The 23,668-nt window shown below is 37.3% G+C and overlaps 1 protein-coding gene across 1 annotated transcript in view; it reads left to right on the top strand.

The window, feature by feature from the left end:
- BRINP3 (BMP/retinoic acid inducible neural specific 3) overlaps nt 1-23,668 on the top strand; it is a 162,357-nt gene that overhangs the window by 122,908 nt on the left and 15,781 nt on the right. Inside the window, exon 7 of the mRNA XM_085302198.1 lies at nt 6,450-6,672. Within this exon, the coding sequence (XP_085158324.1) occupies nt 6,450-6,672 (223 nt within the window). The remainder of the gene's footprint in view (nt 1-6,449; nt 6,673-23,668) is intronic.

Below are 23,668 nucleotides of genomic sequence, written 5' to 3'. Positions count from 1 at the left end.
AGAAGTCTCTGGAACACAGTCCCTGGCTCTAATGAGGGCCTTTAACCTCCATGACATCTGCTGGAATGCCAGCAGGTGGARTGCTAATGGGCAAGGAGATCTGCAAAAGTTGTTAGAGATAACTTCTTGATATTGATCTTGGACAGGCMAACCAGACTGATGCACAGCTAGATCCACTCTCTAACAAGGAAGTACTGTTTGGAGATGTGATAATCAAATGCTGCAGTGACCATGAAATAGTAAAGTTTAGGATCTGGAGAGAAGGGAGGAAGACTGAACAAGGAAAATGTTGGCCCATTGCTGAATTGGCAAGTGATTTAGTAATTTATCTTTGTTTTCATAAACAGATAAGGCAGGATGCCTACTTTGTCTAAGTCTTCATTGGCAAAGTGTCCCAAATCCTTAGCTTAGTGAAGGAGTTCAAGGAGAAGAGCTACCAGCAGCAGAACAGGGTTGAGTCAGGGATTACTCGAGAGAACTTGACTCATGCAAATCYGTGGATCTAACAGGCCATAGCTGGCTGTATTGAGAGAGTTGGATGGTGTCCTTGTAAGGCCACTCTCTGTTATCCTGGAAAGATCATGGAGACTGGGGAAGATCCCTGAAGACTGGGGAAAGACAAGTGTTACACCTATCTTAAAAAGGATCGTCCAAAAGGATGATCGAGGGAACTGCAGACTGGTCAGCCTCACTTTGATCCCTGGAAAACTCATCAAGCAAGTCCTYTTGGAGCATATTTCTGAGCACAGGAAGGAATGCAGGGTCACTGGGTAAATCATGTCTGATCCATCTGATTGTCGTCTTCTGCAATAAAATGATGATTTGTGGATGAGAGGAAAGCAGTTGCTGTCATTTACCTTGGCAGGGAACCCTACCAGGCAACTAGACTTTTCTACCTATCTAGCTGTCCTTACAAACAGACCAAAACATCTTAACTTGGATACCAGAATATTGTAAGAGACAGAGTCTAGGGTGAATAGGTCTTATACCCTGCCTGGAGACTGGTAACGAGTATTGCAGGGGTCTATTTCAAGACTTGTTCTATTTAATAACTTTATCAGTGGTGTGGAGGGCATAGAAGAGCGCACTCTTGTCAGGACTGCAGAAAACACTGAAATGAGGGCCGGACAGGGGTCACTACTCAGTAGCTACCACCCAAGGGGGACCCTGACAGGCTGGAGGAACAGGCTGCAACTTTTTGGTTCAAACATATACTATCATATCCTTACATGTTAAGGACCAGTCAGATTGTRTTAATTTGCCTTAAGTCCACCACAATATTTTGTTATTGCCAAAGCAGAACGTCTTTTCCACATGTACTCTTGTAGAGTTGTATTTTTTTACTCTTCTGCGAAGGTAGAATCCTATTACATTTAAAACAAGTTTAGGCATTCGATGGAAAGAAGAGATACATGTATAAATGGCAAATGCACAGATTTTACAGACAATGCTTAAATGTCACAAATGCTGTCAATCAAACTAATGAACATACACCATTTTATTCACAACAAAGTTTGTCAAAGACTTTTTATTATTGTCATTCTTAGATAAATAAAGAAGGAAAATGTGTCATTAAAGCATCATTTAGAGAAATGACAAAACAGATCATTTCAATTGCTATCTAGTGGTAGATTTCGACATGATAATGTGATATAAAAAGMATTTTTCTTCTTCAGACCTACTTCTACTGAGTGTTTTTAAATGAAAAAAACAGCTACAGTCTAAATTCTTATTCATTTTAGAAAATATATATCTCATATATAAGCCTGTTGTCAATATGAATTCATGTTTCAATTAATAAAGAATTCTTAAACTGTCCAGGTAAAATACTTTTTCACTCACTGTCAGACTAGTTTTTTCTCAGATTTTTTTTTTTTTTTTTTTTTTTTTTTTTTTCGCATTTTGAGATTGGTTTACAAATGATTAGATTAGGTTTAGGTTTAGGTTAGATGATGAAGTCCACAATTAGACAAGAATGTATATTTACTAAAACATGATGTTGTAATTCCCTAGAAAGTAGACTTGCTGTCGTAAAATTGAATTATTTCATTTTACATAGAATTGCTTGGCAGAGTATGAGATTAAATTAAATGACAATGTAAAAGTTAATGAAAGGTCAGCTCTCCAGCTACTATCAGTTCTAAACGCTGAGGTGAAGGCTGACAATTTTTTRTGGTTTCTTTGCTGTGAAACAATTGTTTTCTTAAAATAACAGCAGTTGCTGATTACCATACAATTGTATAGTGTGCTTTACTTTCTCCTAAACTGCATATAGATTGTTCCCACAATTAATTTCTCATGTAGACACGTACTGTCATTCTGTTTAGCCGTTATACAGAACCAATAGAAAAAAAAATCTATATATKTATCTTTTTCCTCTGATAGAAGAGTACCCCAAATTGGAATCTTCACATTTACCAGGGAACACGGGAATTTTGTTCTTAGCACATTACTGAGACATCCTGAAATAGAGATGGTTTCCTAAAGGCRGAGTGAACTATTGTTTTATATCCTCCTGCTCGAGTTATCCTGACTGTAGAGGGCCTGAGATTGTCCCACACCCTCACGTAGRGAGTGCCTAAGGCTATGAGGAGGAAAGCTCTTGGATCCTGTCCTCAGAGACTAGAGAGAATTTCTGCTACTCTGATCAGGTAAAGAGTAGCTATTAATTGAAAGAAGATTTTAGGAACCATAGCTGAAAGCTCAGTTGACCTCTGTTTAAAGTGAATGGGAGTAGAAATTCGTATTATGTCACATTTTACAGTATGRCCAGTATTACATTGCACAGTCAGATTTTAGCCTATGATACCATTATCAACCCAGTACATTGGATTTCTAAGTTAACAGAAGTCTGTTGATTTCCAAAATGCTTCGTAAGATACTGCCGATTTCCAAAATGCTTCCTAAGATACTCTGAAACAGATCTTGAGAAAGAAGCTAACATGTGACATTTTGATAGTCTGGAAAAGCACTCAGCCACAGCTGAAATGATAACCAAAGTGTATGAATATGTTGGTCTAGTAACTCCAAATATAAAAGAGATGCGCAGCATTTGGAATAGAGGACATAGGGGTCCTCTTCTGCTCCAGCACGCAGAACAGACACCTTTTTTTCCTTGCAACAGGATGTTCTCAGATCTTCTGATGAGGTTTCCTGCATTAGTCTGGTCTTGGCTAGCTCYGCCTGCAGGATGCTAATCAGCGTATTCAGTATACCCTGCTCCTATATCGAACAACATTTAGAATCCAAGTTACAAGTTAAGTAGCCCTAGGTATTTATTACACCCTAAATATGTGCGATAYTCATCTGATTTCAGCAATGATTTACTTCCATTGTCATATTTTATAGTTATGCTTTAACACTGACTTATGGTTTGCCATGTCAGTCACTGCACAACTAATACTGAAGGAAGATTTAGCTTGAAGAAATTCAGAAGAGAAAAATCAGGCATGACCATCTAGAAAAATAAACAATTAATAAACCATCTTGGTCAGTCAATGCATAGAATTTATTTTGCACTTTTGCATCATTTGAAGTTAGTAAGCGATATGAAAAAAATGCATTGCATGTGCACCTGATAGCTATCAATCTGAAAATAAATTAAGAAGTACTGAAATTATATCATATCTGGTATCAAATATCATGTTTTAAGAGTATCAGTTTCTATGGCCCCCAGCACTGTAGTATGGAAAGCTGTTAATCCTCAGTAACGGCTGGTATAATGTGTTGATTAGAGTGTAATAGTTTAATCATCTCTGAATGGTAGGAGTTCATGTTGTAGTTTCACAGATCATGAAATGTGTCTGTTTAAGATATGAGGACATTATCTTTTCTTCCCTTTTTTTGCAGAAGGTACTATGTAACCATGCTCATTTTATCTCTGTTTTACCTACACTATGGTGCATTAGCATGTTCATACAGGACTCAGGAATAGTCAAAGTTGATGTTTATTGCCAGGGAAAAAAAGAATTTTTTTTTAAATGTTTTTGCAAGGCAAGTTAAAGGGTGTAAACCCTCCTTATCACTTCTGAACACTGCATCTGATTAGTTGTCAGCTGCAGAGCTTATTGCCATTGTGAAAAAGACAGCAAACAGAAAATGTTTCTTAAATAAGTTATTATAGCAATAAGAAAACTGAAAAGGCACATTATGAGTATATGCTCTCCTCTACGACCTTTTTTTTTTTTTTTTGGCATCATGAAACTGATTTTAAGCAAATATACTAGTGTCTCAGAAGAACAGAAGGGAAATGAGAAGCCAGTGGTTAAAACAGGTAGTCAGGAACATGGCTTTTGGATGTGATACTCCCTAGGTGTATTAGCACGCTCCTCTGAAGTCAGTAGAGCTTGACCGATTTATACAAACTGCAGAGCTGGGCTTTGCCAAAGGACATATTTTGACAGTTCAGTTAACCCTATTTGCCTTTCATTTGCTTTCCCTTCTTTTTTACTGCTGATTTACTAAATTTGAAAATGCACTCTTCAGGCTTTGAAACCAAGCCCATGAGCCTGACTCCTTCAAATCAGCAGCCTTAACCCCCTCTGGCACCAGATGTTGAGGTATGAGACAAAGAAGTCATTGTCACTTTGCCACTTGGTAAGGGGACAATGAGGAGCTAGTTCTCCTAAAACACCACCAAGACTCATACAGTTGGTCATCTGGTAACCCAGAATTTGTGAAATGCTTTTATAAATTCAAATGATGAAGGTACAAAACCAGGAACAGATACTTACTCTTTTTCAATGGAAGGTAAGAGCCAACTTGGACAAAATTAGAAGGAGGGGAAAAAATAAAAGATGAGAACTGGATTCCAGATACTTTCTAAAATGAACGAACAGCTGCTTTCCTCCACCACCTGATTTGCACCTGGGRAAGGTGAAGTGCCAGTGGCCAGGCTGGCACAGCAGAGGGCAAATTCTCAAAGAGGAAGGAATAACACATCACCAAGGATCTCCCACAGGAATTATTAAAACTACTTTATTGAATAAATAGTCTTCTTTGCCCCTTGCATTTTGTTCTGTGTCTTCAGARGAGCTTTCCACACCATCACTCATCTCTGATCCCTCATAGAAAGTGCTATGCCAAAATGTAGTTGTCCTATTTTTTCATGGCCCCATGCCCATTAGTATGGGGAGGAGGCTCATTCATACAAGATCTTTCTTCTCAGCCTCAAAAAAACCCATTTTTCCCCATTTTTTCCTATAAAACATTCCATTAAAAAAGCTAAAACAAAAAACCTTATACACACAACAGCCATACTACTTAATTTACTGAAAACACAGTATTCTTCTGTTGCAGTAGACGCTTTCCGCAAGCCACCATCTCCCACAAACAATCCAAAATTGGAGCAACAATAAATATCATGACCAGCCCTAATTTGAAGCAGGAGGCTGCTTCAGCTGGTGAGATCATTGCATTTACATAGTCTACCAAAGTGCAGACTCCCCAAAAGGAGCAACTGGCAGGATGAAAGCCAAACTGGTGGTTAAGGCACTTCACTGCAGGAACAAGCTGAAAGAAAAAAAATGGAGTGTGAAGGGTGGGAGGACAGCAGTGAGAAGGAGGGCAGACAGGAGGAGGTACTGCTATAGGGAAACAAGAAAGAAGAGGATAAACACATGCATGCAAGTAGTAGGTTCTTCACTTCTCCTTTTTTCCATTAATTAGTCTTTTTGAAGGAAAGTGTATTTAGCTCTCAAACTTACAAATCAGTGTGCAAATTATCCTGCTCATGAGAATAGATTTATTGATTAATACAATTCTTTTAATAAGATTCAGTCTATGTATCTTGTGTGAACCGTACTACCAGAATGAACCACAATGTTTAGAGTATTCATCATCACAGTGATCTGTGATTTAAGATTTTTTTTTCCACTTTAGAGATCAGGACAAAAGGAATACATTTCTGGAGTGTTAAAGTACCATAAAGTGCTTTGAAAAACTCCACTTTCATTCCAAATACTTCTGGAAGTCTGACCCTAAATGGCTCATCTGAGGTGAAGTAACATGTCTAAAAGACTGCTGCTCTGTACACTCATGCCCTTACTTTCTTAAGTATTGGAATATACTTCCTTAAAAATAATTTCTCATCATTTCCAAGTGAGTCCATATATGTTAATCTTTAAGTGCCTTTGCATCAAGTCCTAGATTTGAAGGTAAGTAACACTGATTCTCATTTAATCTTTATGTTCTCAAGGTGAGACATAGTGCCATTGCTTATATTTACTCTAAACATAAATTTAATAACTACTTAATTATTTCCTTTTGCTGTTTTTATTCTAATTTTACCGTTAACAATTTAACCACCTTTCTACTTTAAAACAGTCAAAAAATCTCATTTAAAAAATTGAAAAGTTCACGAACAACAAGGTTAGAAGTTATTCTTTTTGCTGTGACAATATCCATTGCTCCCTAGTTCAAGCTTACTAAATCTTGCCATTTTTTTTCAGATGAATTCAAATTGTTTATGAAGAGGCTGCCCATGAACTATTTCCTCAACACATCCACTGTAATGCATTTGTGGACAATGGATTCCAACTTCCAGCGTCGCTACGAGCAACTAGAAAACAGCATGAAGCAGCTCTTCCTCAAGGCGCAGAAGATTGTCCACAAGCTCTTTGGCCTCAGCAAGAGATGCCATAAACAGCCGCTCATCCGCATGCCAAGGCAGAGGTAAGGAAGGCTGTGAAAGCCCTGAGGGCGTAGATGTGGTCATGTGTACAGCATATAGGATGCGTAGAGTACACAGCCTTTACACTTGTTTTTGTTAAATAATCACAGCCTTCACTATTGTTCTGCTCATGTTTTCCTAACTGGTTCGAGAAAGATTAGAACAAGACCCGATTTATGTATCATAGTGGATTGTGTGTGGCAGCTCAAAAGTAGTACGAACCTATACATTCATCCCTTGTTTGGTCTGCCCCCATTTTGCAGAACTTTATTTTCCGTAGAACTTGGCCAATGGCCAYGGTGCCAAATAACTGTATACAGCATACTGAGTACCTTATCTGAAGCAAGCACAGCTATTTTAAGAACTTCCCAGGTCATTATACAGTATATACTMCATACTATTGATTTCTTGTCTCACTTGTCAGATCTGAATTAAATTTGAAAGGATGCCTTAGGAAAGAAAAGATAAATGTTTTTGTCCTGCCTAGAAAYAGAGTGATCCTGAAAGCTAGCTGGTCAAGTCTATATTAACATAAAGYGGTTGCTGTTGATTGCAGATCAAGAAGTGTTTTGTTGAAATTAGTGGAATGACACCAGAGTAAATCAGAAATGCGTGAGATTTGAAGGAAATTACTCTGGTCATAAATGGGTTTCCCTCCCATCTCATCATGGGTTTAATTCAGTGACTCCTCAATTTAGCACATATTTCTGTAGGTTTAAAGGAAGATTGAGTATTCCAGAATAGCCAAGGGTRCCGTAATCTCTCTTTCTTCCAGTTGTCCAGTTGCACATTGCCAACACTCCCACTTTCTCCTTCAAAAAGGAGATAGCCAAAATCTGGCTCTCCTATCTTCCTTTCTCTACATACTATGCTCTACTTTGGGATCTGCTAYTTGAAACAAAACTCACATTTTTCACCTTTAGGGTCATTTTGTGATTAAAAAGCATTTCAGTAAGAAAGGTTATATAGTAATTGTAATGATTTGGTATCATCTCCTGTGTTTCTTGGTATGATCTGTGAGAATGAGCATTGTGCCACAGAAATGATTCAACAYGAAAGATTCTAGCAAGATCCCAGTTTCCACCAGTGACATGCTCGTAAGCTTCTGTCACCCAACATTTAAAATAACCATTTCCTCCAAATTAACCATCATGGATTTTGGGAGCAATATTTGGTAATCATCAATAATACCAATGATAAGGTACGGATGAACTGAGGTATAAAAAGCAAAGATCAATCAAAATCATTGATCAAAATGCCTCATTCTTGTTTTTGTTAAATGAAAGGGGCCTTTTTCTTCTTCTTTTTCAAATTCAGGACTTGTGAGCTCATGGTTTGTTCATTAATAAYATATGTTACTTGCAATACCAGAAATCTGCACAATGAAATGGAGGAACGTGAATTATTRCACAGGTTGTAAAACTGAACATTTTTAATAGCAATCTGGTAGACTAACAGTTAGAMCCAAAATCAACTAGTAAAAGCGCTCTGCCTTAAAGAGCAGAAATAAAAGCAAAATTCACRGTTGCATTTGTCAATAGTGTTATAGTCTCCACAGAAATAAGGAGGAAGAATTTGAACAAAATGAACTCCTTTCCAAAGGATTTCTAAACTTGTTTGGGTCAGTGCTTGGGCCTTGCTGTTGAGAACTAAGGGGGGACTTGATTATGGAAAGAGACCTTTATAATCTTATTAGAGAGATAAATACTGCTATAGATTGCATTTGTTGGATACCTATCTGCTCAGACACAGATAAAAAGAACCAAAGCTTCAGTTTTTAGTAAAGGCCATGGTGTTGGCAGTGAATCCAAAATGTGCTATTTTTGCACTCTGTTTCACAAGTCACTAGATGATCTATACGAAGGATTTTTCAAGGGAAATGATAAAATTGAGAGCTTTTTAGGAAGCTTGGAGGCATGTTCTAAAAGTTTATTATAATTCATGAAAACTTTCTGTGAGATGGAGTTTTATAGGGATTTGTCTATGTGGTCTGCCAGGAATCATTTTGTCACACCTGAAGGAGCTCCTGCATGCGGACAAGGTTGCAATTCATTATTGAATATACCTGTCTCTTTTCTCTGGCCTCGGAAGTTTGTTACTGTACATGAAACAAATCATTGCTGCATTTTTATAAAGGAGATTCAATTAAACAGCCAAGTAGAATTGCCTGTGACTTTTTCCAGATTTCCCAAAGAGAAGAACYAAGCCACTTGATAGTCATAGGACCAAATTACATTTATATCTTTTCTAATCCTTGAACCAAAATGGCACTGAATGCTCTCCTAGTATCATTGTTCTTAGTGAAAAAGAGTGAATTAGCTTGCAAGTTAAAGAAGCTGCATTCCTGCATCTTCTTCTTAAACACAGTTTATATTGTTCAACTAGAATAATGAATAAATTGTTTTCTTTCAGTCTGCACTACCAGTCAGAACAATGTCTTATTTACTGCAACACTCTGGTACACACTGGGGATGGGAACAGGATTACTATTTTTATTTTATTCTGTTCATTGCAAATCTTTTCAAGTTCCAGATGTTCTTCCCAGATTTTCAGCTTTTTTTCACAGGCATGAAATGGCCCGTTCTTCCTTTTCCTGAAAGTCAAATCATGCCAAGATACATCAAAAGTCTGTAGATTTCCATTATAAACTGTTAGGGCAGTGTTCAGTGTAACTTAAAAAAATCACCTGAATTTGTCAATACACTTTCTGTAAGCAGTGAAGTATTTACTGGCTGTCTACGTTCAAAGAAAAACATGGACAAAAAGTTCAAAAGCAACAAGAAATACAGAGATCGCTCTGTAGATAATCTGTTCCCATCTTGTATGTAGCAGCAAGAAAATGATACAACTTTCCATTTCTAGAGATAAAGAAAAAAAAAACACAGATTGAGCTCCCAATACTAATTTTAGCATCTTTTTTAGTAATGCATTTCAAGGGAGCAAACACAAATGAACTGGTTAATCTGAAGACTAAATGAACAACAGAAAACATTTATTAAAATCATAATTCTGTATTCCTTACATTCCTAAAAGTTAATTTCCGTGACACTTTGGGATCTGCAAAACATGTTGGCTAATATCTCATATATATATTATAGCTCATATATTAGCTAAAGGTATCTTTGCAATAAACAGAGATCCTAGTATTAATGAGCTCTAAATCAACTAAAGATTTGAGTCCTATGCTTCTCTYTGGTATTACTGGCTATGCAGAAAGGCATAGGGATGTGTAAGAAAGGAAGAGCTGGATATAGTTGGGATATAAGAGCTGGATATAGTTGCCTATCAAATGACAAAAATCTTTTCCCRCTGTTCAGAAATACTGTAGGCTATTAAAATTTGCTTAACCAAGCTGTCAACTGAACAGGATAAAAAAATGTATCCCAGAGGTATAAACAAGCCCACATTTTTTTCAAGTAGCTGGAACAAGTAGAGTTAACCTTGATTAAAAAATAACCCAATTCCTTGATTTTCTGTGAGAGAATGCTTCACGGTGAGCTACGGTCACCAGGGTTCCTATTTTTCAAAGATAGAATAGGCAAAAGGAGTAAAGATCTGCTGTCCTTAATAGGTAGCATATCCTAGTAGTCCATATCGGGCCCACTTACATGCATGGGAAAATAAAATGGCAGCAAAGCTGAGGTCGAACCTTTGCCATTGGGTTTTGGGGARGGAAAGCTGGATTTTGTTTCTGCTTTGCTTAACGCAGCAGCAAGATTTCTTTTCACGTGTGATGCCTGTATGCTAAAAATCACAGAAACAGAAGTCCTAATCCTCGCGGTTGATCGGTATCGACGAATATCTGACGTGAGTCTGGTGAATAAATGGGCACTTCCTGTATATTTTTCAATAAGTATGGCAATGATTTCCCATGCATGAATTTAATACTCAAACGCTGAAAGACCTTGAACACAGAGAGCAACTTTCACTTATTCCTTAAAAAATACCAGCGTAGGAACTTAGATTCCTCCTTTGCATCATGCAAATTGGTTCCTTGGCTAACGTTACCCATTTGAGTGAAGGCACTTGGTGCAAGATATGTCGGTTATATGTATGAACTTCATTTTCATGCAATTTAAATCACTTTGTAATGAAAAGGCATCACTTGAGGACAAATTTAAACAGCACAGTTGGTGACTTAATAAAGGCCTAAGCAAAATATTAAGAAAAAGAAACATAATATGAATACAGCAATAAACCAGTGGAATAAATTACGTCTTCCTTGGTATGTTAACAAAATGGAAATTGGCTGCAACAAACCGCAACTGAGGAATTATAAACCATTCAAGTAAATAAGAATTTTAATTTTAAAAGTCACGTATCACATTTGCACACAAAAGCATGTAGTCTTGACTGAAGTGTCAGAATTTGAATTTTTAAAGGGACTGAGTATCTAGTATTACCATACAATTTTCAGTGAGGGGCTAAGGCGCTTTGGGTCATGTGATGTAGCAGAAAAAAAAATGGATAAAACAGCAAGTTTGGGTTGCATCAACAGTCTTGCCAGGCCATAGACAGAACCGGATTTTTTTCAAGCATTTGATATCAGTAGTGTAAGTAGAAAGCAAACACAGCCTACAATATTTAAAGATTTTTTAAACAAGATTTTAGTCAACAAATCTTATTTACAAATAGAAAACCATTCCCACCAGCCTTACATTTGAACCATGCCATTATCTTCCCAAGGGGATTCCCTAGGAAACATGCTGTGGCAATGAATGGCTGCATCAGACATAAGATTTGTAAAAATATCTGGTCTTTGAGGACGGAATTAACTCCAGAGCTTCCCACAAAAAGCAGTATGGAGAGTTGTAACAGGAGGAAGAGCCATGAATYTGCGTTTTTCCACTTTTTCTTTTTTTTCATGAATTTCACCAAGTAAAAAGCTCAGATGGCCAAAGAGTGCAATAAGACATGAATACTCTAAAAGCACATCAGTGAAGGGGCTTGTACCTTAATCTTCTCTTTAGTCCATACGCAGAAAACCAAATTTAAGAGATCTGATTCATTTTCTAGGATCTGTACTGTAGTCCCTCAGGAGACTGAGGCCTTGTGACCTGTTTTCTTCAGGATGCTTCAGAAGAAAATACTCCAAAACAGACAGGGCAGATCAGCCCTGTGCCCTCAAGACGTTGCATGATATTAGTTTCTTATATCCTGTAGCTGGTTGTCAGCTACTTCCACTTTAGATTGCATCACTCTAAATATAATTGATTCATGGGCACAGAATTGCTAAGGAATAAAATCTTCCGCTGAGAAAACCACAGGGTTCAATACATGGAAGTTTCATAGTACATCAGATAGAGATTTATCTTCTCAAGGCACATTTGTGGCACTGAATGTAAGGAAAGAAAATCTAATTGTACATCACTTTGCGGACTGCAGGAATGATGGTAAACAGTGAATCTAGATGAAAATTGCATTGCAGTAAGACAGTGTAAAATGGCAAAAGCTCGCTTGAATGGACTGGGACTGAAGTATATGGTGCTTCTTAACAAGAGGTGTTAAAAAAGCAATGTCCTGTCTAGTTGTTTTTAGAAAATACTCTCCTTTTTAAAGTATAACATATCATAGCCATGTTTCTAAATAAAAATTGCTCCGAGAAAGAACAAAGAAAAATGYTCCTAGATTGTACATCATTTTGAATCACAAAATTGTAAAAATATAGTTTGRGCCACTTCATTAAGATACTGCACATGGGAGTTAAAATGAACTTACAAGTGTGAATGTAAAGCCCCCKTCCCCCCAATGGAAACTTTGATTTTATCTTATATGCCAGGTGCACATCTGAAAGCTACAAGCGCTATAAAAGGAAGGTAATAAGATGAAAGCGTGTGAGATAAAATGAAGGTCAGTTTGGCAGCGGTTGCTTTACTAAACTGAATAATAAGTCCATGTCTTTTCTCAAAGGAAATAAAATAATCCACTTTGAGGTGATACCTTTAATTGGACTGGAGATTACAGTTATTTAAAACTAACGTGACAGACATAAAAATATGCTATACTTCCTTGCAAATAATGGTTCTGATAACAATGACAATCTAAAATAAACTCTTGTGTAGAGATGTGTTTTCACACATATGCTAGTAGCCGTACGTACTTAAGAGCAGACTGTTCTCAGTGTCTGTGATTGTTATAAATTTTCTCTTCAGGAATTTYGATTTTCTCATGTTACAGCATTTTATTAAGCACTCACAAAGGCTGTTATTCATTATTTGTTATACAGAAAAAAAAATGCAGCCTCCTAATAGCTCCACTTTTGATTTTTTTGATGAATAACAATATTGGAATTAAATAACTTCACAATCTCATAAAGTTCTATGAAACCAGTAGATGGATTATATTCATGTCCCAGAGTAGGCTAACGTCTGCTTCCATATCTGTCTTGTGGGCAGSATGTGGACTGGAGTCATCTCTCTTGCACTAATGCTTTGTCCTTTTAAAATATGGGCTATTTGTCAGTGCAAGAATACTCTACTGCTAGTTAATGCTTTAGCAATCAGATCTGAGTATAGTTAGTCTCTAAACAAAGTGTAATACAACTTCATGTGACAAAGAGCAATTCTTGGGCAGCATCTGACATAGCATCTGAAAGGAGTTGTATCGATGTACTCMTACTGGGCGTTCAGACCTCAGTATCTTAGACAACAGCTCGAAGGTGGCAGCATCCAAAAGTACAACAGTGGAAAATGGTTCAAGAAAGACTGATACATGCAATGACAGTTCTAGTGTCCATCTCTTCTTGCAAGTTCTTCTGTAAAGGCAACAGGGCTCCACAAATACAAGCTTCAAATTCCTTTAGAAGACAGATTTCCTCTTTACAGTCCTAGTTTGAAGAAGAGGAAAGCTGGGCTTCAGTTTCTCTTTACCCTTATGAAAGAGTAGCCACCTTAACTATTTTTTGCAGCTCTGCTAACACATCTCTTCCATTACTGATTGTCTCTGTGCTTTTCCAACTTCCCAAATGCCTTGTAGCCTTCCACCCAAATTCCCCGAATTCCATGTTTCTTCCACACAAATTTTGTAATGCAATCGGTGCAGTCATTACTGAAGCCCGAAAATATAAAGACAATRAAATAGATGCAGATTAAAATAAGATTTTTATATATACATACATATATATATAMATGTGTATCAAAAAAGAAAAGCTGTAGAAAGGAACATTATTCAGCCGACTTGCTCCTCAATGGAGACTCAGAGAACTGAGGGATTTGCTCTCTGCCTTCTGGTTTTGACTGTGATCAAAYTGATGTAAAGGACCTTCCCTCAGGCCAAATTTAGGGCTATCTTAATCGCCTAGCCACATGAATKACTTGCAGGAACAGCATCAGGGCCAGTGCTGTGGGGACTCAAAAGGCTTGCAGGCCTGCCCTTTAAAATAACTGCTTGACATGTGGACAGTTCCTGGCATGCTTTTCTGGGCTTGGCAGCTTCTGTTTGCTCTTGGGCTGATGTCCATCTGTCTTTGTGGTCATGACATGACATGATGGCCAGGATCCTTCCTAGATAGTATCCCCCACGCACTTTTGAGGGTCATAACAATGTACCCTACAAGTTCAGCTTRAGGTCGGGCGAGGACACAATCATGAGCTATTGGATCTTGGAGCATCTTGGGCTTCAGGCTGTTCCCAAGTCCAGAAAGCTCCAGTATCTTCCAGATTTCATCTGTAGAACGAGTTGATATTTGAACAACACTTTATCTGTTTCAGAACAGTATAAAATGTACCAGGCAGGTGGTCTTTTATCATCTATCAGCTATTAAAAGCAAGAGGAAGGAGACCTAAAATAAGAAGGAGGTTTTCATGTTCATTCTCCAGCAGTAGAATAGGTGTCCTCTGCAGAGTTGCTCCATCTGTGCTCCTCACGGTACAACCAGGCTGGCGATACCACATCTCTCCTGCTCTCTCTTGCCTATAGTGTTTCTTTAAGCAGGTACACRCGCTGTCTCTTACCAGGCATTTGTGCAGCACATGTCGCAGCGGGGCCCCAGCCCCAGCCCSAGCTGGGGCTGGGATGAATCGCTCTGACACAAACGGCTTTCTGGTCTGTGCTATTTAAAGTCAAAATATGCCTCCCCTGTGGGAAGGGTAGTATTAATGCAGAGCACAAGAAAAGCTTTGATGTGCCTGCAGAATGAAAGGGAAGATGAAGGTCGACTTCGGGGGCGGGGGGAGGAATATTGCCATGCATATCCATGTTTCAGGCAAAACCTTTCATTGCTCTGATGTCTCATGTTGACAAAGAGGTCTCTACTTGTCAGGTCATGTCTGTCAAAGCTCTGAAAACAGGCTTTTCTAGTGTTTTCCTTTTTTCTGAATCAGATCTTCTCAATTAAACAAGTCAAAGCACTGTGATCTATGCCTTGACATAGATACAGACACATACAAGCATCTTTTATTTCCCACCTGTGTTAAGTCATATGCAATTTACTCTAATAGCTCATGAGGAAAGAGAGGTATTTAATCTTCAACGGGATATCAAATGCTAGAATTTAGCCTTCTGGATTGTGCTTCAGGTCATCTTAGCTAAGGACATACTATAACCTTGTCTTTAGATTAATTTGAAGATTAATCTTCAAATCCTTCAGTCCTACGAATGGTGAGGTTTCATTTTTTTTTCATTTTGAAAAATGCTCAAAGAAGTATTACAAGCCTGATATTTCATATTCTCTTGAGTCTACTCTTTTGTTGTTTTTTTTAAAAAATATACTGATGCCAACATGCAGAATGTACCAATTCCATTCTCTGTTATATTCCTCCAAATGATAAAGTTCTAGGAACAAATTTCCTATCTGGCCAATGCGGGCAGATATGACTATGAATAAAAACTTATTCAAGATGGCCATTTATTACTACCTTTTTCTTCCACAAGTGAGGTAAAGTAAGAAATCTAATTTACCAGCTTCTAAAGGGTATTTTTGCATGTCTTTTAAAGTTTGTCATTCTTTCTCATTTATAGCCTTCAATGTCTTTTATAAACCAAACAAATATTGATTTTTGTCATAACATTCTGTATCTTCTTATATATGCTCTCGATAAAAGTAGAATAAAAAAATGTTAGGAATAAGATGCATATTGAAGTAGTGGGAAGAGACAGGAGACATCTAAGTTCTCTGAAATTTAACTGCTTGATGAGAATATAGTTTGTGCACAATGATTATGGATACTGTCAAGAGTAGAGTCATTATGGTCTGGAACACTAGGAAAAAAGGTGACGTTGTTCATTTTTGGAATCATGAAAACAAAAAAAAAAATAAGGAAGGAGGTTTTTCTCATATTTCTGGTATGAGGTAACATCTGAAGAGACAAAACTTCATTCCTAATCTAACAATTTATAACTTGGATCATTTAGTTTCTCAAAAAGATATTCCAGGTACTTAATAAGCAACAGATTATCATCTTGTACTCTGGGGAATATTAGAGTTATRAAACTTCACGTGCTCGCAGAAATGTAGAAGTGGATTCTGCCATCCTTGCTGAGACTCACCATGTTGCTTCAGCTGGAATAGCAACATTTTCTTCTCAGTCTTAGTAGGTGACCAAACAAGAAAGTAGACAATAAAGTGACAGATGGTACCCCTTAGACGTTAATCTTCAGTGCACTCATTAACTGCCATGCACATTTACAGTCCAGGAAGAACTCATTATCACATGCAAAGTTGGGTCACAGGTAAATGCACTGAGAATTAAAATTGCATTCTCAGAACCAATCTGTTTTGCGTAATTCTGGAAAAAGAACAACAAAAAATATATCTTTATAATTGAGACTTTTCTGTTTACTCATTTTAGGAAAATGGTAACGTACAAAGGAACACTCTYACATTTGTGCATGTTTTTCCAGATATTTATATTATTTTGGAAAGATGCCTTAAAATACCACTGAAAATGAGCACAAAGGACTGTGCTATCAATAGAATTCCTTTAAAAATCTATTTTACAGTCTTTTGTTAGTCAGGGAACAGAAAAGCTTCAGGCTGAGATAACCTGAAGTTGCATTTCATCAGCAAGCGAAGYAGATCAAGGCCTTAAAACAACCACTGAAGTGCAAATAAGGTTTCCTCTCTGTCAAATTTCCTTCTTCCACACACACAGTTTGACCAGTGCCCCAAAATCATATAGCAGTCTCCATATCCTAAAACTGAAAATRCACAGATGAAAAAGAGAAAGCCAAATATCTGACATCTGTATCATYTTGGCCTTCAACCCACAYCTCCTCAGAGGAGATGGCAGAAAGGTTTTTCACAGGAAGGTCTCAGAATTCAGGAGGCAAAATAACAGAGAAATCACACYGTGGGATTCCCCGTGCTCTGTTTCAGATACGAGGCTAGAAGGCAAGAGCACGTCTTATCCATGTGCCCAACTCAGCGCATGCTTCTTGAAGCCTGAGGCATATTAAAGACATATAATCGGTAGCACAGTCCAAGACTGATGACCACATTTATTTTTTTAAAAAATCCTTCAAGTAGCAGATGAGACAAAATAGCTGCAGAAGGCACTGATTCCAGTTGATTTGCCAGTAAATTATCCCAGTTGTAGTATTATTAGTTTTCTAGAAACTCTTATATGGAATCACAGGTGATGAATATTGAGTAAAAGACTTGTGTAGCTCAAGGAGCATAGGTAATATTAGCTGTTGGCACTCCAGGCAGAAGGTGACACCTGTTAATATTCTAATACGGTTTTATTTGGTTATCTTCAATGACTGACTTCTCTCAATTGTCAAGATATTAAGATAAGAAGGTGATGCAAACCAGAAAGAAACAAACAAAATTAAAGCYCCTCTTTTTTAATTTAACCTAGGTGCTAGTTAGAAACACCTTTTCTTTGCTTGCTTTTCAATATTTATGTACTTATGAATTTAATGTATTTATGAATTTAAATGTTCAAAATTCAAGAAATAATAAATAAACTCTCTACAGTGAGTCCAAAATCTTTCCTCAATGTGAAAATTATTAGTATATCTGCCATAAAATTGATTTTCTCCAGGTTTTAGTGAAAAAATATATATATTTTTTTCAGTCCTTATTTTCTTTGGATTCTTAGTCATACAGATCCTTAGATAAATTCTACCTATGTGACAGGAATGGTATCAGTGTGTGTTCAAACCAGTCACACAAAAGGGTAGCAAAAGTCAAGATTTGTTGCATCATTTAGAAATACAATGTATGTCTTTATATTTAGAAAGAGGTAGAATTTTCAAAATACAGTTAAAAATCTCTCTGAACATTTCTTAGACTGTGTTCATTATGCTCTCTAAACTCCTCCTCCCTTATTTAATATTATGAGAGTTGCAATAGAATCTGAAACCAGGGTCACTACCTTACGTAGTTGTTGTTGCTGTTGCTGCTGCTGTTGTTGTTCTTATTATTATTATTATTTTAACCTCTCAAATTTAGAAAATATTTCTTAGATAAAAGTAGGCAGAAAACCCAAAAGATTCTCTGGTTGACCTTAAAAGAACCCAACAGACATCATGCCCTTGAAATACTACAGCTATTACTTCATATCCACTTTTTGGACAACATTGCCTTAATTTTGAAAAAAAAAACATAGTGACAATAATGGATGATTTTTTTAATGTAAGTTGAAAGCTTGCCATCTGTGTAGATTGCTTCATCAGTGTATTATCTGCATAAAACAGTACCGGTTTAGGTGATTCCCGGAGTGACGGCTAAGATAGAGTACAAATATAAACCAGGTAGTTGGCAAATATGTCCAAGACGTGAGCAAGGTGCTGTGAAATGGATAGCTAAGCTGCTGATGGAGTTGTACCTAATGTTTCTCGAGAAAACTTCTGTCAAATAGGCTCGAAAGAGAGACCTATGGAGCAAATCGCAGGAGAGCATGCAGCATGCAGACCAAGTKTTTTGGATCAATTTAGCCCTCAGTGCACTGCAAAGCACCTGAGCAGTGTTTTCTGTCTTGTTCAGTTCAGTCCAAAGTTTAACAGATCTTGCCACCAGTTTGAAGTTGTTCAGCATTAGGTGATTTTTAGTTTTTCAGCCGACTATCTGCTGCATATGCAGAATACTTATCTATGCGCGTCCACAGTCAAATACAATGTCAACTGTGTTGGAACGGCAACATTTTCCTCATAGATTAAGAGATGAGGAAAAGTTCAGAAAAGCCCGAGTCCTCAGCTTTGAATGGCAGAATTAGAGGAACAGGTTTCCAGACATGAATATTTAAAAGGAAGTCTATACAAAATATCTACATCTGTGCTTCTAAGTGTGCCTGCAACTTGGGGTTGGATTAACTTCAAAGATAAAAATAGACCCTCTGTCTGCGAAAGGCAAGATTTCTCCGTACTGAATAGAGATTAGTGTCCTGGTGGAGAGGACTGAACCACTGTAAAGAAGTTTTCTACATGAGACACCTGTGAATCTTGGCAAATAATGATTCCAGAGCCTGTTTCACCTTTTTTTCGCTGAATAGCAGACAGTCATCTGGGTATAGAGCTCCATAGAGAAGTGCAGATGAATGGAGCCATGCAGCTCCTCTGCAGGTCTTACAGCCTGTGGGATTGCATACYCGAACCAACTGTTCAAATGTATTTTACAAAAAACTCTTTTAGCCTATTTTCGAAGTTTGCAAGAGCATTCACTGTATGCTTTCCACCTCCGGGGTGGAGGTGCTGGTGAAATGGAATTGATTTTTTTTTGTGTATGTGAAATTCATGTATTCTATGTGATTCTTAGTTTTYGTGCCTAACCTTGACTGCAAACATCAGCAGCCATGCATTTACGTCTTGCAGTGCTGGCRTACAACAGTCCCTAATCACAGATCARAGGATACTTGGTGATACAAAATACACAACTTCACACGTAGAAATTGATACTYGCATAGAGACATTTACAGAAATATGGTAAGTAAAATTAATAGGAAGTTTTGCAAAGATCTGTAGAACTCTGTCCTCACTGAAACTATTAAACTTTCATTCCCTGCTGCCACGGAATTTTGGGGGAGCACACAAGTTAAAATGAATAAAATTTTGAATAAAAAATCCACTCGCAGGAGCTTTATAAAACTATCCTGACTTGCAGATATTGTTTTAGCTTTAGCCCTCTGAGGCACAGCACTTGGGAGATGTGGCTCAGATCAGCACTGTTTCGGCACTATTTCCCCCATTTCTGATCTTAGGTATTACCTTGACCAGTGAGCATAAAGCTAGAATTTCTAGTAACCATCAGATAAAAAGTAATAACTAGTTACTACARTTTCCTCTCTTTTTGACCTTTATACATATTTCTTTTTTGATGTGAACTCAGTTGCTTGATCACAATTCATCAGTGCTMCCTGCACCAGGAAGGAAGTGAGCAGTTCTGAGTATTTTCAGGTGTTTGAACTCTTATATCTGTAGYCTCCCACAGACATGAATAAGATTTTTATTTCTTTTAGTGGCAAYTGCAGTCTAGTCCTATGTCATTCTACATTCTGTATATTCATTCTTTATATATTCAATATATAAATTTATATATTCTCCATATATTCATTCTTCATATTTTCAAATAACCTAAAAACCTCCCCCTTCTCCCCCCGCAATGATATATTTTTRCTATTTGTGCCCCAGAATCTTGATGGAAAAATAAGGACTTCAGATAATCTGAAAAAAAAAGAATAATTTAACTTAGACCTTAATGTGATTAACACTTCGAAAGCACATAGGGAACTTGTGAAGTTTCACTTGCATTCCTAGATTTCTAGGCAGCTCTGTATACACTGCTGATATCAGAAGGTGCTGAATTAACAKTTCCACTGGAGCAAAGTAAAAGATTGAGTGCCTAACTTCTTGAGGAGTTAGGCACTTTTAAAATGCAGTTAAGGTGTGTAACTGCTGGTGTCAAGGTACCTGAGTGGTGAGCAAAACTTTGCATGCTGTTAAGCTGCAAAGTAAAACTGAGTATGATTAATGGGATGACTTTACCCATAATAGCACAGCTGGGGATTATGTTATTTTATATTCATCTTCCAAACTCCCATAAAAGTGGATTATTGTAGCATAGCACTTCTCAACAGTTAGAAGGTGATTGCAGTCTTAACAGCTCCCATGGTCTAACAAAAAGAAGTCTTCTGCATAGAAACTTAGTCCAACTCACCCTTCAAGGAGGATGAGGAAGAAACTGGAAGAGTGCTTGGGAGATGTTGAGGTCATTATACAAATACTCAAAGAGCTATAAGTATTTGACTTAGTGAGGGAGTATATGAATATAATATATTCTTGACTTGTGTACACAGATGGACTGGAGAGTCAGGGGCAGGCCTAGGACCATGGTTGCTAGCTGGTGGGGTTTGCTGGGCTGAGTCCCACCATGACATCTACTACCTCACTAAATGGAGAAGGGATTCATCCCAAAGCCATGACCATGGGGGTGAAGAAAGTGGCTACTTTTAAGAAGCAAACACATCTCATTTCTGTGCCAAGTTTGAGAGTGAAGACCCAAGTGGTACAGGCAACATCCTGCTGCCATTGAGGGCATCGGTGGCAGGACGCACCTCAATCGCCTGAGCAACAATCGAGAGGCGGCAACATATTAACAGYACTGAATAAAAAGGGAATTCGACTTTCATCTCTTACTGTCTAGTGACAACATGGAAAAATTTTACGGCCACTTCAATCCCACCGAAACTCAACTGGAATTAGAGCTGCTGCTACGTGCCATGTGAAATCTCCTCTACTGGTGTCACTGACCTCAGCCAACTTTGTGTCAGGTCTCCCTCCACCCCATTTTTATAGTTCATCTCTCTTACTGATGGTAGATATACTTCCTCTGAATGTTTTCTACTAAYTGGCATTTTTAAAGACTCACGATAGAACCATTACGTACTCAAAATTAAATGTGTGCTTATCATATTAAGCATGCTACATAAAATGTTTTGCAGTAAGACAATGGTTGAGAATAGCAGCAAATAAAACATATCCAATTTGTGTCAACTTACTGCCATGTGGAAGGTAGAAGCTGATAAAAAAACTCTTTTTTTCCTACTGACTGATGAATGAATGAAATGAAGCTATTTTTTATAATATGTGGTATTTGCCTTGAATAATAGCTTTTCTTTTCAAAGCTTTTATTATTTTCGACTAGCTGATTGACAAGGAAAGATATCTCTTATTGCTCAGATTCTTCCTCATTCTTTTTGCTGCTATGTGGAAGGAGTTACAATATAATTTTATCATTAATGAAATAATAGCTCTTTCTTTTCATTAACTTCAACTTCATCTGCCCACTGTGAGGCGGATTCAGTCTGATTTCTGCAGCAGCAATCATCGATCTGCTGCAGAACTTCTTGTCAACCTGGCAGGTATCAAAAAGAGACACACACAAAAAGTTAATGGAAGAAATCAACATTTTCTGAAGTTCTTTTACACAAATATACCTCCCCTRGCAGAATTTTAACTATTTTTTTTTCATTTAAAAGAGGAATAACAGTAGTTAAATACACATTTTTGGACTGTAAATTCTTCAGTATATTGTTAAAGATCGAACCAACTGTTGACATGGGCTCAGATACTACTTTTCTGTAATCATTTTTAATTTCTTACAGAGAAAATAAGCTGTCAGTGAATGAATTAGAGAAAGAACATTAAATGTAATTTAAAACTTGTATTGTTCTATATTAAATTAACAGTATTCATCTATTTATTTGTAAGTATTGTGTCTTGGGGTGCTACATTTCTTTGTCTAGTTACAGGCAATGACTGTGTGCTGGAAAACATTGGCCATTGCTGTTTATAGTTCAATATATTACTATCCCTTTTGTGCACCGCAAGGACTTACAAGCGTAGGTCCTGCTAGGAGAAGCTTAAGTTGAGTAAGAAGTATTTTGGCAGGTCAGAAAGAAATCAGTAACAATAGGTGATGTTATCACTTCACCTGGTTATAAGTAAGAGTAATGCGGATTTATTAACCTTAGCAGAAACATCTGCATGCATGATATATAAACGAAGAATATGTTAACTGATTTCATGTTCTATAGTTAAAAAGCACTCTTGCTTCTTATGCTTGAAAAAACACATCTAAATAATACTTTCCATTCCAGTTGCTCAGTTCCTGGTGCTGCGCTTGGAGAACTATCTTTAACTGACCGTGAAAACAGGAATATCCTTAAGGAACGTGCCCTCTTTAAACGATTCAGCCTAGAATATTGAATTCTGCCAAAACATGCTACACACAAACAGACAGACAGACAGACAAGGCAGGTTCCATGCAGCAAACGAGAAAAATTAAAAGGCAATGAGAGTATGGGAGGTCCCAGAGCCACAAACGCTCCTGTGCCGATTTACCCTTGCTGAGTATCTTACCCCCTAATTAGATTTGTGCATGCAAATTTGAGAACTTCCCTGTGCTCATGCGTGACAATGATTTTTTTCTCTAAAACTCTCTCCTTTTTAATTTATGTAGCAGAAAATCCGTTCACTGCTTCTTCCTTTTCCTTTGAGCTCCCTGTTAATTATCAGCATCAACCTCGCAGACAGATTTTCGTGTTATCTTTTGCAGCATGCAAAGAGATGAGTGGAAGTTTAAGTATAACAAACATTTATGTGGAGATTAAGGAACAAAAGAAAACAGAAGCAGCAAACACAACTCCACAAGGGAACACTGTCACTTTATAACAATGCTGCAGAAAATTGGAGACTAATATTACTTTTGTCTCTACAGATTTTTAGATATTTAAAGGAAAGGTCTATTGAAAATGGAAGCATAGCCAGTTAATACAGATAGAGCACTTTTAAGGTGAATAAGAACAAATTCTAGAGGCGATAACATCTCAGAAGGAATAAACCATAAGTTTGWAGAGATAGAGGAAATCAGGAGTCATTTTTTCCTAAACAATTTCCTCCCCTCCAATTTAGATAACGGAGGAACAAAACTTCAATCCCCCCCCCTTTTTTTTTCCAATCAAACCATCAAGATTAAGTTTACTACATCAAAATGAAAATGTCATTTTATATATATATATATATATATATATATATATATATATATATATATATATATAT

Source organism: Rhea americana, unplaced genomic scaffold (assembly GCF_003343005.1).
Source record: "Rhea americana isolate MKP2758 unplaced genomic scaffold, rheAme1 scaffold_188, whole genome shotgun sequence".
In the NCBI taxonomy this organism is placed as follows: domain Eukaryota; kingdom Metazoa; phylum Chordata; class Aves; order Rheiformes; family Rheidae; genus Rhea; species Rhea americana.
Note: the sequence above shows the minus strand (reverse complement) of the source record. Positions and strands in the feature narration are given on the sequence as shown.